Source organism: Leptonotus elevatus, chromosome 2 (assembly GCF_054856555.1).
Source record: "Leptonotus elevatus isolate MCC_2025b chromosome 2, RoL_Lele_1.0, whole genome shotgun sequence".
NCBI lineage: Eukaryota > Metazoa > Chordata > Actinopteri > Syngnathiformes > Syngnathidae > Leptonotus > Leptonotus elevatus.
The window spans coordinates 22270482-22288094 of record NC_141240.1 but is presented as its reverse complement, the minus strand read 5'-3'; the positions used below and the strand labels follow the sequence as shown (position 1 = coordinate 22288094).

The following is a 17613-nucleotide window of genomic DNA, read 5'->3' as shown; positions in this document are numbered from 1 at the left end:
ACAAAAAAAGTTTATTTAGTTTTTTAAGTTTCTCTTTAAACATTTTCTTCAATTTTTATTATTTTTCTATGGGCAAAACATTGGAATTGAAACAGTAACTTAAGTACCGGAACATTTTAGTTGAATTTTTATGTTATACATTTTAAATGTGTCAATAATTACGTACACTTTTTTTTTTTCCGTACACTTTTTTTATTTTTTATTATAGCTCCTATATATTAAATCCGTTGAAAAGTGTTTCTCATCTACTTGTCGATCTATACTCCACACCAGTAGGTGCAAGTGATGCACCTAAACGTCATTTGCCAACCGCCTTTGAACGAAATGAAGAAGACGCGCGCCTCCGCGAAGAAAAAGAAGAAGACGACGAAGAAGAAACGGTGCGCTCAGATGAAAAGATGTCGGCAAAAGGTTTATTTTAATGGGCCGCGGCTTGTCTTATTCTCATAGCATTCATGGCGATTCCCCGGAAAATAATTCGGTCCGGTCATGGCGAGCGAAGCTCATCAGCCAGCGGCGTCACGAGCAGTCAGCCGAGGGAAGCGAACGCGTCTGAGAGTACTTTTGTGGAGGGCGCGGTACTTCGCATCACCATGAAAAACTTCCTGTAAGTTGCTCGTCATAAATGCTACTGTTTCAATAAAGTCAACATGGCTTGTATACCATAACGGAGTAAAAAACAAACAAACTCGACTCGTGTCGCGGTTACCGAATTACGTACGGGTTTTCTGCTTAACGTCTTGTCAACTGGCTCGGCTATTTCCTTTTCACAGCCAATAAAAATATTATTAGTGCGTTATTTATGACAATAATTTATTTACAATGTAATTGTGTAAAATATTCTTCATCAGACCTGTCGGTCTTGTACAGTGCAGTATATAACGTACATGAACGTGATACTTGAATTAAAACACCATCCATCCATTTTCCAAACCGCTTATTCTCACGAAGATTGCAGGGGTGCTGGAGTCTATCCCAGTCGACTACGGGCAGTAGGCGGGGTACACCCTGAACTGGTTGCCAGCCAATAACAGGGCACACATAGACAAAAAACAATTCATACTCACAATCACTCCTAGGGACAATTTTAGTGTCCAATTACCCTGCCATGCATGTTTTGGGAACGTGGGAGGAAACTGGAGTACCAGGAGAAAATCCACGCAGGCACGGGGAGAACCGGCAAACACCACCCAGGAAGCCCGAAGCCCGGACTCTATCTTGCATCCCCAGCACTGAATAAAAATACAAGTACAGAAATAACTTTGGTAGAAAAGTCACCCTGTCTAATATTACTAGAGTAAATATCTTAAAAGTATCTGACTGGACTCTATAGTAGTTTTCTGATTTGTGCAGTCAGTGGTACCTTGACATCAGTGGTTGTCCGACCTTGAATAGCACCTGCAAGATTTCGCTTTGGTCCCGCCTCCCCCAACAACACATGTACGCACACACAGAGATGAAAAGCAAACTCCATTGGAATATTGAATATATGCAACAAAAACATTTTTTTTTGCATATGTTCAATATTCCAATAGAGTTTGCATTGAAGCCAAACATTTGTTTATCACTTTTTTTTTTAAATATGCGCCTGTGGAAGACCATCCTAACGGCTCTCCTGCTCGTCCGGGGGAAATGCCTATTAAATGCCGGAAACGTGCAAGCTCATCATCATCTTCATCAGTCTCTGCAGCCGGCCTCACTTCATAGACGGAGGTCCTCTTGCAGCTCTCAGCCATTTTCAAAGTATGCGGTTAAACACTCGAAGTGCGCATGCGCAGCTAGGAACGAGCACGCACAATATCGTTAAGGTATGTTGATCGACGGTATCAAGAACCTATCATTAAGATGTTACACCCGGAAGACGCAGCGACAAAAGATCCTTTAACTCCATACAGGAAGCTCGGAGCTACAACTTCAGAAATGTGTGGCGTGGCTGATCTCTCATCTCTGCCACTGTAATCAATTTGATCATACATACTCATAATATTTATTTTTCTTGCTCTTACAGGACATACGACCACACTGTGGTTTATCCTGGACCAAACCTGAACATCGTTATTGGAGCGAATGGAACTGGCAAGTCCAGCATTGTGTGCGCCATCTGTCTGAGCCTGGCAGGGAAGACCACTGTCCTGGAAAGAGGCGACAAGGTCAAATGTCAAAGGCTGAACAATCTTAATGAAAAATTTATTACACCAAAAACACATTGCAAGACGTTTGTTGAGCTCCTTTTTTTAGACGTACAATTTTTCTTCTAGGTTGGGGGCTACGTGAAAAAAGGATGCAACCAAGGATTTATTGAAATTGAACTGTAAGTTATCTGTGACATCTGTAGCTTGTACAGACATGCTCTTTTAAGGTGAAATTGATACGTTTTGTAGTGCTTATGTTATTAGCAGGCCAGCCATTATGTTAGACACGCATGCAAACATTATATACCTATGAGATCAAATTCCTTCCACAAACCTGATGATGCAGGTTTGGTTCCCACTTCCCAGTCTGATCCATTTGAACTGACTACTACGCTCCCTTATTGCAAGTAAAAAATATCATTCCACTGCGATTATAAAAGCAACAATGATTCAGTTTCCAATAGTCCCGCCTTTCTGTTTAGCTTTAATTTATTGCTAGATGTAGAAAACAGTATGTCATTGTCAACACCTCTGATTGTTTGGTTTCACACAGTGTGCCTACTCTACATGATGTTATTTAGTTGGTTATGTAAAGGTTGATAAACCAAAATAGTTGATGTTTATTTTGGTGTAAAACTAGAAAATTTCACGAGAAGCAGGCCTGCTATTTATGATGTTCTTTAAAATTCCGCAGTTGAGAGGCTGCCTAATCACAAACTCACATTCTTTTCAGTTTTAAGAATGATGGAAATATAATAATTAAGCGAGAGATCCATGTGGCGAACAATCAGTCCGTGTGGAGGCTGAATGGAAAAACTTGTAACCAGAAAACAGTGGAGGAGCAAGTCAAGGCTCTGCAAATTCAAGTCAACAACCTTTGCCAGTTCCTGCCTCAGGTATGTTTCAGTCTGGAGTCTCGCTCACATTTGTGTCAATCTTTTCAGACTTCCCTTCAATGCCTTTGGTTTCTCTGTGCCAGGAAAAAGTGGGGCATTTTGCCAAAATGTCCAAAATCGAATTGCTGGAGGCAACCGAGAAGTCTGTGGGTCCCCCGCAGCTGTACGAGTATCACTGCGAGCTCAAAAACTTTCGCGCCAAAGATAGAGAATTGGAGGTAAATGCGTACAACAGAGCCTTGTTTGGGTTCATCTCAACAGTCCCATTAAACTTCACCATTAAAGATGAGAACAAATAATCCAGAATTGACTATTTTGTTTTTCTGAAGGATCATGTGTTTCTATTGTTGCGTCTTTCAGAATGTCATAAAAGAGAGAACCAGCTACCTGGAGAAAACCAAGCAGAGATACGAGACAAACAAACTTGACGAGAACCGCTATTATGAGAAGAAGAGGCATCTGGATGTGATCGAGTTGCTTGAGAAGAAAACACCCTGGGTGGTGAGGAGGCTTGCAAAGGGGTGGACTTTGTATAGTAGATTTCCATGGGATGTTAAGTTGGGGGAATTTTGAAAATACTGTAAATGAAATTGAGGGTCATTTAATGGAAATATACTGTATCATATAAGCAAACAACCAAGCAAAATAATATAATTAAAAGAATGAAATGCAATTAATACATTGGCAAGTATAACTAAAGGGACATGATTTAAGTTTCTGAGTTTTTGTGGATTTGTCGACCCCTCTGGAGAAAAGCGGAATGGAAGCCAGCGATGTGCACACGCCTAGCGTGCCGAGATGTTAGTTAGTGGTAGTTTCTACAAAAGCGTTAATTACAATGGAAAATATACAGCTTTGAAAAATCTGGGAATTTTGCGACCCGAGTAGTGAGTGGAGGACATATAGTAAACTCTTGCTGGCATATGAGAATTTTCATTCAAAAATTTCAAGCCGCTTGTTCCCTCTGCTTGTAGGAGTATGAAACCACCCGCAAGAAGCTTGAGTGTGTGAAAAAGGAACGAGACGAGGCTAAAAGGCAACTGGCCGTCCTCAAGCAGTCCCATGCGCCCATGATGAGCAAACTCCAGGCCATTGAAGAGCAGCTAAAGCCCAGTGATGCACAAATGAAGGCAAAGGTGACCCATTTTGGATTCTACACAAAGCATAATTATCCATGTTTAGCTTTGACTACAGCCTATTGTTGATCCACTTCACTGGTGGAAGAAACAAAATATAAACTTTGCATGGCTCAGTAACAATGCAACATAGCCAAGAAATACCTCCAAGTGCCGCACCAGAGAGGATTTTCAGTGTATGGGGTGGCACTGTAACATTAAAGGTATTAGAATGGATTCTGCGGCGAACGAGTAGCCCAATGTGTTATATGGTTTTCTCAATAGTGTGCATGACTTTTGTCTGTCTTCGCTCTTTCAGTCCTTGTCTCCTCCGTTCAGCAACCTCAAAAAGTATTTTTTTCTTTTACGGCTCGGTGGTCCTGTATCCTTCTCTGCCATTGTTGGTTAACTTTGAACACACACACGAGGAGTTTTATATTTAGGAGCTTTATATTGTAAGTAATTAATATTTTAATTCTATATCTTCTGTGGAAGTTGAGTCCCATTCCCTGTGCTGTGTAATCTAATATAATATTTTTTTGTTAATATTAATAATAGTAATAAATTATTTTTCAGAGTGCTGCTATCAAAGAAGCTTCCTTGAAATGCAAAGAAAAACAAGATCAGTTGGATCGAATTCACAAACAGGTGAGTGATAATTCGCAGACCTCTGCCAGTTTGGTGGCTTGCATATCAACACAAAGCATTCCGGACACAGAACAGTATGTTTTGTGTAGATGTAAAAATTGTAGTCACGGAGGAAAAATCATCTGATGAATCAAAATGAATGAAAAATTAAGTAAAGTCAAAAATGTTCTTTACAATAATAGGTTCTATGCCCCCTTGCTCGTCTAAACGTGGCCTTGTGATATATATTGCATTTGTGGAATAAGAATTACACAGAAATATCCACCCATTTTTATCCATCTAAGTGGGGTGGCCATTTTGCCACTTACTGCCGACTGAAAATGACATCAGACGGCTCAGGTAACAACCAATCACGGCTCACCTGTTGTCTGCTGATGGTCATGTGATGTTTGCAAGTTGAGCCTTTATGCATGGATAAAAATGGCAGAATTTTGCTCTTGAATTCTTATTCCACAAATACAATATTCAATCAATTAAACTTTTATTTATATAGCACCTTTCATTCATTAAAATGCAACTGAAGGTGCTGAACAATTAAAACATCCATAGTTGATACAGTAAAATAAGATGGCCCAAGACCATTAAGACATTTAAAAACTTACAAAAGCAAAGCAAATTAAGTTCTTCGAGACTTATTAGGAGTAGTTTAAAAACACATGTATAAAGTGTTAATTGCTCCTTATTGCTCCTGTCCACAGATTGAAGATATAAAACAGGCATTTAAAATGAAGCAGACTGAAGAAGAAGATCAGAGGAAGCGCATAGAAAACGTCAAATTGCTGATCAAGGACTTGGAAGTCGTGCTTGCCGAAGCTGGCAACCAACCCGACGTGTCTCCGAGGATCAATGAGGTCAATGCCGAGTTGAGGCGCATCCAGCTGGAGAGGAACAAGGTGGAGGAAGAGAAAGCTGACCTGCGCCGGGAGAAGGACAACTTGTGTGCAGAATTGAGAAGTAAGTAAGTACCAAGCAAGGACACGTGAGGGTGACGGTGCCAAATCGTTTTCCTTTGTGGTGATTGACAGTGTTGGAGAAAAAGCTCAACGACATGAATAACATGATGAAGGTAAAAGAGGACAAACTGCATGGACGCCACAGGGACACGTACGCTGCTGTGCAGTGGCTCAGGCAGAACAGACACCTCTTCAGTGGAAATGTCTCAGAGCCCTTGATGCTTGTGGTGAGTCGGGCTTATTAGTCGTTACAGGGACCAAAGAAGTCACCAAGTTGTCAACATGAACATTTGCTTTCGTGAACAAACTCCCCTCTGAAGTGTTGTTGATGCAAGCAGTGCACGTGAGCGGGGACGGAGTTTGAGCTCCAGAAAAAAATGTGTTTTAAAGGTGTTAATTGTACGTGAAAAATAATGACGTTGTCAGATTAATTCTGCACAAAATATTAACTTTTTAATGCTGAAAATGGTTCAGTGAGTTAAGTATCCCTTTGACTGAAATTGATGAGAACGTTAATTAACATTTAATGTAGTTTACCCCTTTAACTGTTTCCGCTCAAGGTGTCTTCATTGTAGGGCATTTTACACTTCCAAAACTTGTACAAGTAAAAAAATAAATAAAATTGGCCGCAAACCTACATTATTAGTATGTTGCATGCTAAAATGCTAGCTGCTTAAGTGAAGTTGCACAAAGGCTGTTAAAACCTTTTTTCTTTTGTTTTTGATACAATAAATGCTAAGAATAAGTTTACATTTATATTTGTTTGAAATTGCACTGAAAATCTTTCTAGAAGATAAAATACAGTGCTGCTATTCACTATGTGAATTTAAGAAATCAAAGCTGTTGATTCGATATAAAAAAACAATTGGGTGTTCATTATGAAGGTAAATGTATTATGCTTTTAAATTTTGCTTCCTCAGATCAACATGAAAGAGCATCGCTTTGCCAAGTACATAGAGAACCACATCTCTTTCAATGACCTAAGGGCTTTTGTCTTCCAGAAGAAAGATGACATGGATGTGTTCTTGACAGAGGTGAAGACACTTCTGATTATTTTGGCGAGGCAACTTTATAATCAAATGCAATACTAATCAAGTGTAAACCCCAGATAACGTATTTCGTGTATGTTGAGGATTCAACCTCTAAACCGTTTATTTTTACTAAAAGGGGCTGCGTTAAAGGAATCTGCAACGAAAAGCACAGGAATATGCAAATGCACTCAACAAGTTCATTATATTAATAAGTCACTAACAGGCACACACTCAAGCAGGTTAGCGATCAACTATTGATTACCAAGTGTAAACATTAATAATGAGCATATAAAAGGCATAAACACACATTTTCTAACAGCACAGATAAGAATGTTAACCATCAATATCAATTTGAGGGAATTAGAATGAGCCCTTACATTGTCATTGACTCCTGCACCGCTATGAGCTGAATGACCATCGGAGAAGGTTAAACAGGAAATAGAAATAGAGTGGTCAGCCAAATTAAAAGCACAATTTCAAAATAAGATATAATGAAATGCCACACACTAAATGGCTTGAAGAATTCTTAACATAGTGAACGTTTCTGACTTCAGGTGCGTGAAAAACTGAAGTTGAGAATCAACGCTATTATTGCTCCAGCAGAGACGTGCTCAAGAGCTACTCCGTCGCGGCATATTGAGTCCTTGAGGTGAGAGTAAGAAAAGTCATCATATATTAATTAAAGTTGGGACTTTGTGGATTATTGTGTGAAATCTTTCTGACTTCAATAGAAGTGTGATTAATTAATAACATGTAAGTAATTAGACTGATGCAGTCCCACCATTGGGGTATTTTTTAATATTTTTTTCCAATTCCCTGAAACTCATTTGTCTTTGCAGGCGTTTTGGATTCTTTACCTATCTCCGCGAAACATTCGATGCCCCCGATGAGGTGATGAGTTATCTGTGCCATCAGTATAAAGTGCATGAGATCCCCATAGGCAATGAGCAGACCGAAGCCATGATAAAAACGGTATTAACTCTGCACAACCTCAAAAGCCACGTTCCCAGTAGATGAGGATTACATTCTACACACATTTTGCAGGTGATAGAGGAGCCATACCTTAAAGTACTTTACACGACTGACCAGAAGTACATGATAAAGAAGTCCTTCTACTCCAATGTCGTCTCTACCAAAAACACGACAGTGTATCCGCCCAAGTATCTCAGCATCACAGTGGACGCTGAGCAGAAACGGCAACTGGAGCAGCAGATGAAGGTGAGACACCCCGCTATGTTTACATGCATTGAAGCTAAATTAGGGATTTGAAAATGAGTTTCGATTTGAACTGCATTCATTGGTTACTTGTTTTATAACCAGTGCCGGGAATGCGTAGACATACACTCTTCTCGCTCAACCTTAAACGGGACCACCACACACAGCAAATCGCATTTTTGCAGAGTTGGTGGTAGTCAAACATTTCATATTTGATCCACCCATCAAGGTTTGCCAGACAAGGCTACGAGACATTGATGAGCAGTTGAACACGGTACAAAGAGAAGCGACCGCACTGGATCGCGGTGACAATGAACTGTTGACAGAGAGGAAGAGCCTCTTGGAATTAAAGACCAAAAAGAGACAACTGGAGCAGAAAATCAGCACCAAACAAGACAGGTATGATCAAACCCTACTGGTGCCTCTTTCTACCATAACGTTTGGACTACAAGCTATGACTTTCCACTGCTGCGGCTTAAGCAACAAATCACCTTATTTATGTATTTGTCGTCATGCCATTAGCTTCACATTTGTGTTATCTGTTCATGGATTCATTTTTTGGGGTTAACTTTTTAAATCAAATCTGCACATTTTTTTCTGTGCATATTTTGTTGTGGCATTAGCATTATTATTGCTTATTTGTTACTTAATGCTGTTTCAATGTGGTTACACGTGTTTGGCAGTTTTTGTTTTCCGTCTGTAGTTGGGCACTGCTCTGGTTTCAAGCTGTTTATATGTGACCATAATTCTTCATTCGAAGCACAGGTGTCAAAATCAATCCATCTAATTAATCGACAACCATTTTGATAATTGATTAATCGTTTAGAGCCATTGTTTAATTTAAAATTGTCCGAATCATCTGATTCAAAACTCTGATTTCTCTAGTCCTTCATGAAAGCAGGCTGATTATCTCTTGTATGACCAAAACATTTGCAAATGTCTGCTTTTACTTAGGAAAACGTTACAGACCAACCCATTAACTGAATCATAATCAATTAAAGGTGGATTCCAGGTTCTTCTCAAAAAGTCGAAGCCAAATGTTCAGTTGTCACTTTCTAAAAACTGCGCATGCGAAAGACCATCCTACCAGCTCTCCTGCTATCAAATGCCGGGAACGTGCGGCCTCATCTATTTCTTAATTATAAATTATTTTGTTTCATTTTATCATTTAATAATACTAGTGTTGTTCCGATACCGTTTTTTGGCCCCCGATTCCGATATCCAGCTTTGCCGTATCGGCCGATGCCGATACCTACGTTTTTTTTGTGAAAAAGTTGTCCTGCCATTGGTTCAGAGCAGAAGTGGGCAATCTCGGTCCTCGAGGGTCGGAGTCCTGCAGGTTTGGAAGGTTTCTCACTTCCAACACAAGCTGATTCCAATCAGCAGGATCGTTATCAGGCTTACGCAGAGCTTGATGATGAGCTGATCATATATCAGCTGTGTTGGAGAAGGCCAACATGCAAAACCTGCAGGACTTTACCATGATCCGGCCCTCGATGTCCACCTCTGGTTCAGAGCATTCAAGGGCCAATAGGATATCTTAGCTCGGCATGCAGTGAACATGTCACACATCAGTGAATGTCGTGCATGAGCAAGACACAAGATGCTGCATCCAAAGTCCTATATTAGCGTCAGAATTAATGGTATCGGCATGTTACTTGTTAGTACTCACCGATACCACTGTTTTAATGCAGTATTGGGGCCTCTGCCGATACCAGTATCGGTATCGGAACAACACTAAATAATACCAAACAAAGATAACAAATAATCAGTTCATAAACAATAATCAGAAAAAAAATCCAATGCATGAATGCAATGAAATAAATTTGCATTTGATTCTAAAACTATTTGAGTGACATCCCTAATTCAAAGTACTTTGAACACAGCATCAGTGCACTATCTCTATACTAACATACAGTAGGAAATGACACAGACAGGTTAATGGAAATTAGCATCATTATCGCAGCCATTTAAACCATCTACTGTTATTTAAAACAAACTGCAATAACACAGCAACAGCCAAATAAATGTTCTCTCTCTTCTAGAACCTCTGGAGTTTAAATTCATCTTAGTTTACTGACAGTTTGCTGCTTGACATCTTCAGTTGCTTGATTTAGTGGGTGTGGCTAATAAATTAATACGCCCTGAAGCAGGGGTGCAACGGTTTCAGATTTTGGTGTACGATTACAGTCTGAGGGAAAAAAACAAGTTTTTACGTTTTTTACGGTTATTCTTGTATATGTATAAATAAATAAAATCACATCAGCGTTTTTTGAAAATGTTTATTTTTAACAAAAATAAATAACTGAAAATAAATTAAAAAAAAGTTGCTGCCTTTTAAAACAAATACTATGGAGGACCAAAACTGCCAAAATTCAAAATAAATAAATGTCTAAAAGTGAAAATAAAAAAATATAAATAAATTAATAATATAAATAATGTTTTTATATATTTATTCATAAATAAATAAAAGTAACAAATATAAAAATAAATGTCGAAATAAATACAAAATTAAATATATAAATAGAAACACTCACATTTATTTATTTCATGCTGCAGACGCTGTCAGGACAAAATTATTATTCAAATGAGGGGGCGGTCCTAAGCATGTCTTGGGTTGGACTCCGCGGTTGCAAATTGTCTTTCATTGGTCTAGTGAGCGGCTCGGTGAACAAGGAAGTCTCGCCGGCTTGCATGGAGAGCTCCAGCAATGGACAACTATCTTGTCCACTGTCGAGCAACTCAAGTCGCAAGTTGTCGTAACAGTGGACAAGATCTTCGTCCATTGCTAGAGCTCTCCATGCAAGCCGGCGAGACTTCCTTGTTCACCGAGCCGCTCACTCGACCAATGAAAGGCAGTTTCCCAGAGGCGAGATGCCTGTGTTGTTGTGCACCCGCTAAATGGGCTGTGGGGCCGGTGTTGCTGAACGGCTGCGGTTATTTAATCCTGACGTTTAAAAACCACCGTTAATCGTAAAAGCGGTTAATTGCTGCACCCCTACTCTGAAAACAACTTTTTATGCATTACTTTCATGTGTTTCAGACTGAGGCAACTGGAGCAAAGTACTATTGACCTGAAGAAGATTGAGGCAGAGACAAAAGAGAAAATAATTGCTGTCAATTCCCAGAAGATATCCATAGTTAGTGCAATGTTGGCACAAATGAAGGTAAGGCTGAATGAACTGAAACTCTGATGCATCTTCTGAGGTTCATACATTGCGTGCTTGGAATGACCTGTCACCTGTTCATGATAGATTTGTACCACAGAATTTTGGAGAAAATCCAAACATTATTATTGTATTTTCATGACTTTAATTGGCTGGTACTGCTGCTTATACTCAGGTGCAACTTGTATATACTAGGGGTGGGATTGATAATCATTTTTCTGTTACATCGATCGTCGTATTAAAAAGATTCTGAATCAATTTTTAAAGCGAAAAAAATAAAAGCCACTGCGGTCTGGTGCATACTGCACTTTCAAGTATTAAAAATACAGGTTATGTTAAATCAGATTGATAAGTTTAAATATGTTTTTGAAAATCAGGCATGAAAATCCCTCACCTTTCGGTGAAATTCGCCGTTTTGAAATCAAAATAGGTCACTTACATGAATCATGCACATCCGATGAGGAAATAATTCGGGGTGGGGAGGTTGGAGGTGACCAGAGATTCAGTGTATCACTGACCTCCGTGTGGAATGGGTACCAAAGATGGCACCGATTCACATTTAATCAGACGCTGCCATGTTCCGAAGCGCATCTTTAGTTGTGACTGTGCGTGGCATCGATGCCCTGATACTGACAATTGGGACCGAACGGTTGCAGTAAAGCAGTCTGCGCTGAAGAATTTAGCCTGATTCAAAGACATATTCACACGTGTGTGTTGATGTCATCGTATTTATTCATGACATTTGTACTGGCCCAGCGTCAGTGAACTCTACACAGTCACTTAGTGGCCCCAGGCTTTGGATGAATATTGACCCGTTTTTAAGCTTCTTTTTATGTGTTCCCTTTTACTGTCAGAATGTCTTTTTAACCTCAGCCGTCCCTCATTCTTCCGCCCACCTCTAGCTGCGAGCCAAGTTGACCATGGAGAAGGTGTACCTGTCATTAGACGTAATGGGGCTGTTGGCAGAGAAGACCAGGCTGGAGAACAGTTGCAGAGAAAACGCGAGAGGACTCGAAGGCATTTGTGTAAATAATTCGCCCACCAGTACATGCTCACCAACTTTCATCTATGTGTTGCTGATGTACTTACTATTGGCTGGTTGTGTGTGTTTATGTAGCAAAAATGCAGCCAGCTGGAAGAGAGTACAGCTCAGCTGAAACAAGCATGCAAAGAGATCATGAAGAAAGCCAAATCAAACTGCAAGATGCAGCCTAACGAGCCGTTACCCAAATATCTCCATGATGTGAGCTAGCTTCTTGCTGTCCACCAAATATCATCCCTGATGTGTGAGTGAGTGCAGCTGCAATCCAGTACTTGTCTTATGATTGCAGGCTTTCAGTAAACTGCCCGACACGCTGGACGAGTTGGACGCCATGTTGAATGAAGAGCGGACCAGAGCAGAGTGCTTTCCTGGACTCAGTAAAAAGGTCAGGACACTTGATAATCACACCCGAGAAATGGTGAAAGTTAAGGAAAAGAGTGTACCATAAATATTAGATGGAAACTCAGACGGTGCTTACACAACAGCATTTGTCGCGTTTGACCTTGGTGGTGGTTGTGTTCCAGGTTGTCGAGGAGTGCAGCAAGCGGCTGCAGGAAATAAATGAGCTGGAACAAGAGCTGGCTGAGAAGAATGATTCCTTAACTGCCTTCAGACAGAGGATGTCACAGGTACACCAGCAGTCACTATCGCCAGACCCCTTTTGGGTGAAATGTCAAGATGAACTTAATATCAATCTTCATTGGTATAGCACTTTTCATATAAATAAAAATGCAACTCAAAGTGCGTTCCATAGTTTAAAAACAAATCCTCAGCCCACCGCCCCCCACAATACCGACCCATTTAAAAAGAAAAGTGCATAAACAAACATTCAAAACAAAACAAAACCGATGATCTAAGGCTCGGCACAGGGCAACCTAGCAACGAGGAAACACTGGAAAAGTAAAATTGCTAGTAGGGCTGCACGATATTGGCAAAACATGCGGTATGGGTGTTGAAAATCGCGATAGCGATATTATTGCGATAGTTAACATGTCTGTAAAGAAATTATATTTTCATTATCTAATTAAATAAATAAGATTTAAATGTGGAATATGAGCAGATTATGTACAGTAATCTGATGTAAACATTGTAATTGAGGCAAAATTTATGAAGTGCAAACACTTAACAAGTTTTACCATAAACATGCGAGGATCCAAAAAAAAGTAAGTAATGTACCTCTTTCATAACATTTATAAAGGTTTGAACATTGAGAATGTTTAAACAAGAGAGAAATGTGAGAAAATGTAAATGCTTCAATAAGAAAACTGTATAAACTGTGGTGAGGGGTTTTAGAGCCTTAATAACATCAAGCTAACTACTTCGCGGATTTCATTTATTGCGGGTATTTTTGGAACCTAACCCCAGTGGAAAACGAGGGAACACTGTACTCTCAATCAGATATTTTATTCATGGTTAAGTGACAACAATGAAATTCCCAAGAGCTTTAGCATGACTGGAAAATTAAATAATATTTTGAAATATGTTACATGTAGGGGTGTCAAAATTAGTGCATTAATTTTGAGTTAATTCAAAGTTCCTTTAAACACCACTTTTTTTTATTTTTATGCGCGATTAATGACTGCCCCTTACTTAGAAAGCCTGTCCTGGGGGAATTCCAGTCGCAACGCAGCAGACGCGTCCACGTCAAAATGTATCAGTAATAAATTGAATAATAATGCATATATTTGTGGGGAATGGGGTCAAGTTGTATTTTACAATTTTAAAAATGTGCAGAATTACACAAGTTACTTTATGTTAAAGATTAGATAGCTCTGAATATGAAAACAAAATGCACTGAGCTGTCACCGTCAAACAAATGCAATTATGCCATCTAGTGTCAGAAAAATGACCAACACAAATCAATATCACACTCGTTTTTACAGTACAGTAAATCTTTTCATAACTTTAACTCAATTTTATGAATTATTATGAAATGACTGTATCAATGACTAAAATATGCAGCCATATTACATTTTATCATACATTTAGACCATATATAACATTTGCGATTAATCGTGAGTTAACTATTGAAGTCATGCATTTAATTATGATAAAAAATTTCAATCGTCTGACACCCCAAGTAATATGTAATGTTTTATCTATCAGCCAATATGAAATACTTTTATTGTGATATGACTTTTCAGCCATATCACCCAGCCCTAATATGTATATTGTGTGTGTGTGCGTTGCGTGTGTTTTGAACAGGCAAAAGAAAACTGGCTCAACCCTCTGAAACAGCTGTTGGAGCAAATTAACGACAAGTTCAGTGAGTTCTTCCGCTTCATGAAGTGTGCAGGAGAAGTGGATTTGCACGTTGATAATGAGGTCTCACATTTTATTTTCACCTACTCCACTTCAGCCACCATTTCATTGGACATTCATAATGTCCATCATTTGGCATCAAAGTCTCTTTTTGTATTTGATTACTGCTGCCGGTCCGCCGTAGGACGAATACGACAAGTACGGCATCAACATTCGGGTCAAGTTTCACGAGAGCAGTCAGTTGCACGAGCTGACGCAATTCCATCAGAGCGGAGGCGAGCGCAGCGTCTCCACCATGTTGTACCTCATGGCCCTGCAGGAGCTCAACCGCTGCCCCTTCAGAGTGGTGGATGAGATCAACCAGGTTACCAACACGCTCACACACACAGACACATTTACGCTCATAAGGAAAGTGTCCAATTTTTGGCTTTTTATTAATATTAATATAAAATACAAAGCATTTATTTAAAAAAAAAAATCACATAGAGTTAGCTGAAATTCCACCCAATTGTCCAAAACATGTTAAAGTTCAAAATGGCACCGTCCAAAATTTGTGTCATTATTTTATCCATCCATTTTCTTATCTTCGCAAGGGTCGCGGGGGCGCTGGAGCCTATCCCAGCTGGTTTCATGCAGTAGGCGGGGTACACCCTGTACTGGTTTCCAGCCAATCGCAGGGCACACAGAGGCGAACAACCACTCACAATCATGTGGGAAATAATTTTTCATAGTACACATGAGTAAAAATGTCAACATTTTAGCCCATTGACTCCCATTATAAATCATAATTTTTTTCATGTTTTTTGATGCACTGTTCACCTGATGTGTTATAGTGCATTTCCCGCGATTAACCAATCTAAAGGTAGATTATTAGTTTTTTCCTTTAGAGTCATAAAAGCCATAATACACCGGATGGCGCTAGAGAGCTAATTAGCATTTTTGCTTGAGCTGACTTATGTGCTTTTTATGTTCCAATTCTTATACCAAAACAAGAAAACACAGTTGGGATCGATTTTATATATATTTATTTATATATATATATATATATATATACATATTTATATATATGAATGATGGATATAGATGATAGTTGTGTTCTTAGGACAATATTGCTTTTATTGTCCATAGACGGCATAAAAAACAAATAAATAAATAAAGATATGTATGGATAGGTCTGATGCTTTTGAAAAAATTTTGTGGTCACAAGTTTAAAAAAAAAAATCTGAAATGAGTTAGATATCACACTTTCATCAGTGTCTAAATTTTGGCTCATTTGTGATTGTTGGATGTCATCTTGATCTCCTGATGTCAAAGTGCAGATAGCAGGATGAAGAAGAGTGTTTAAATACAAGTTGAACCAGTATATTTATTGGTCCATTCATGGATTAAGCGCCCATTTTGAATTTGTCCGTTCAGCTCTTTGAGCACGTGTGACTTACTCTCACCTCCAGTGGTAGCAATGATAAGAGTATCGCGCTCTCCTTTTTAGGGAATGGATCCCATCAATGAGAGGAGGGCCTTTGACATTCTTGTCCGCACCGCCTGCAAAGAGAGAACCTCACAGTACTTCTTCATCACACCCAAAGTGAGCGTTTGAGTCGCAGGTTCGTATTTAACTCCGCTTTGTTCCTGTAAGTCACTTTTTGCCGCGTGGGTCCGCAGTTGCTGAAGAACCTCAGCTACGTCGATGAGATGACCATCCTTTGCGTCCACAACGGTCCGCGGATGCTCGGCTCCAACGAGTGGGATGACAGGGCGTTCCTTCGGCGCGCTCGCCGGAAGAAGAAAGCTCAGTCTTGATTGGGACCTTAAGAATTCCACTGAAGCGTTCTGACGACACGGCTCGAGGCACTTTAAAAGTTGAAAGCATTCGCCAGGGCAAATTTCACGCGACTTTAAGCTCTGTTCGTTTGTGCCATGTATGAACAGGCTTCGTGACGCAAGGTTGTAATAACTTTCCTTTTCACAGTAAATGGTTCATATATTCTGTTCTTTAACTGACATAGTAGATTAAAAACAAATCTGAGGAAAGGTTTTGGAACCCTTGTTTTCGAAGCCTACTGAGCTGCAGTCTCGTGCGATATGTTAGGGTGGGTTACAACTCGAAAAAAGGTTTGATTTTGTTGATATGGCATTATCACATTTGAGATGGATCTCAAAATGAGAACCATTTGGAAATCAAGACAGCCTTGCACTTTTTGTACTGTAGGTCCGACGATGTTAATAAAACCTTCTGTTGTTTGTAATGTGCTGTTGCTGTCATGACAGATAGAAGCTGTCTTGAATGATTGGCTTTGGTTGTTTGGATGAGTATCAAGATCGGCAATCAACCAACATCCTCGAGTGCAAAGGCTGAAACCGCTGAGCCTGGTTTGAATTCAATTTGATTTCTATAGCGCCAATTAACAGCAGACGTTATTTAAAGACACTTTCCGTGTGCAGCAGGTCTTGAAGATTGACACTGCTTACTAAAGGTGGCAAAGACAACCCAAACCTCTAACAGAACTTCGATTCAGTGTGGGGTGGCCATCTACTAAAACAAGCTGTATATATAGTAGCAGTGTTTTAGTCCGTCCTAAAGGAACCAGAACCACATGCTACAAGAGCAAATAAAGCAACTCACAAACGTAAGTTGACCTCTGAACTTTTGAATGGGCAAGTCCCACTGTTGACTCTTCCAGCCTCTCTTTCTCTTTTGCAATGTGCTGATGGTACTCTGGGGCACATTTTCCACTTCCTGTTTGAAGCCTCGTTCTAGCCAAGTATTGTTGATTAGTTTGATGTCGTCTTGCTCTCGTGATGTCAAAATGTGAACGTCCCCCATCCATGGCCGTATTTGAAACAAGTGTTCCATGTTGTTGACAATGTCTTGTGCCAGCCTAAAAAAAAACAGCCTCTGGCATTCAAAATGTATCCATCTGCTCTGACAAAAAACAAACAACCCCCAGCAAATTCAGGTAAAGTATTTTTTGGGTTATTATGAGCTAATTTTTTGTAGCATTATTTTTGATGGCTTATTAAAGTTAGCAAAGCTATGGGAAAACATTTATTTTGCATACCTTGTGATTCTTCTCAATACCAGCACTTAAAAACAATATTGTAGGCCTATTGTTCTATCTTACAAAACTGATAATAAACCCAATTTTCAATTA

General features: G+C 39.5%; 1 protein-coding gene across 3 annotated transcripts; it reads left to right on the top strand.

The window, feature by feature from the left end:
- The first annotated feature begins 323 nt into the window (after nt 1-323).
- Nucleotides 324-17506, top strand: smc5 (structural maintenance of chromosomes 5). 3 transcript variants are annotated; one of them, XR_015093992.1, is made up of 24 exons: nt 324-607; nt 2009-2150; nt 2259-2311; nt 2866-3028; nt 3112-3246; nt 3389-3529; nt 4003-4164; nt 4720-4791; nt 5490-5745; nt 5817-5971; nt 6665-6778; nt 7330-7424; nt 7615-7747; nt 7820-7993; nt 8220-8389; nt 11034-11157; nt 12060-12182; nt 12275-12400; nt 12489-12584; nt 12724-12828; nt 14405-14465; nt 14646-14825; nt 15951-16046; nt 16124-16175. XR_015093992.1 is itself a non-coding variant. In XM_086067300.1 (24 exons), the coding sequence occupies exons 1-24, from the start codon at nt 456-458 to the stop codon at nt 16259-16261; spliced, it is 3225 nt and encodes a 1074-aa protein (XP_085923426.1). In that variant the 5' UTR covers nt 326-455; the 3' UTR covers nt 16262-17506. The 3 variants fall into 3 exon arrangements, 1 of the variants encoding a protein (XP_085923426.1); XR_015093991.1 differs by having other exon boundaries at nt 14559-14825; XM_086067300.1 differs by having other exon boundaries at nt 326-607; nt 14405-14524; nt 16124-17506.
- The last annotated feature ends 107 nt before the right edge of the window (nt 17507-17613 follow it).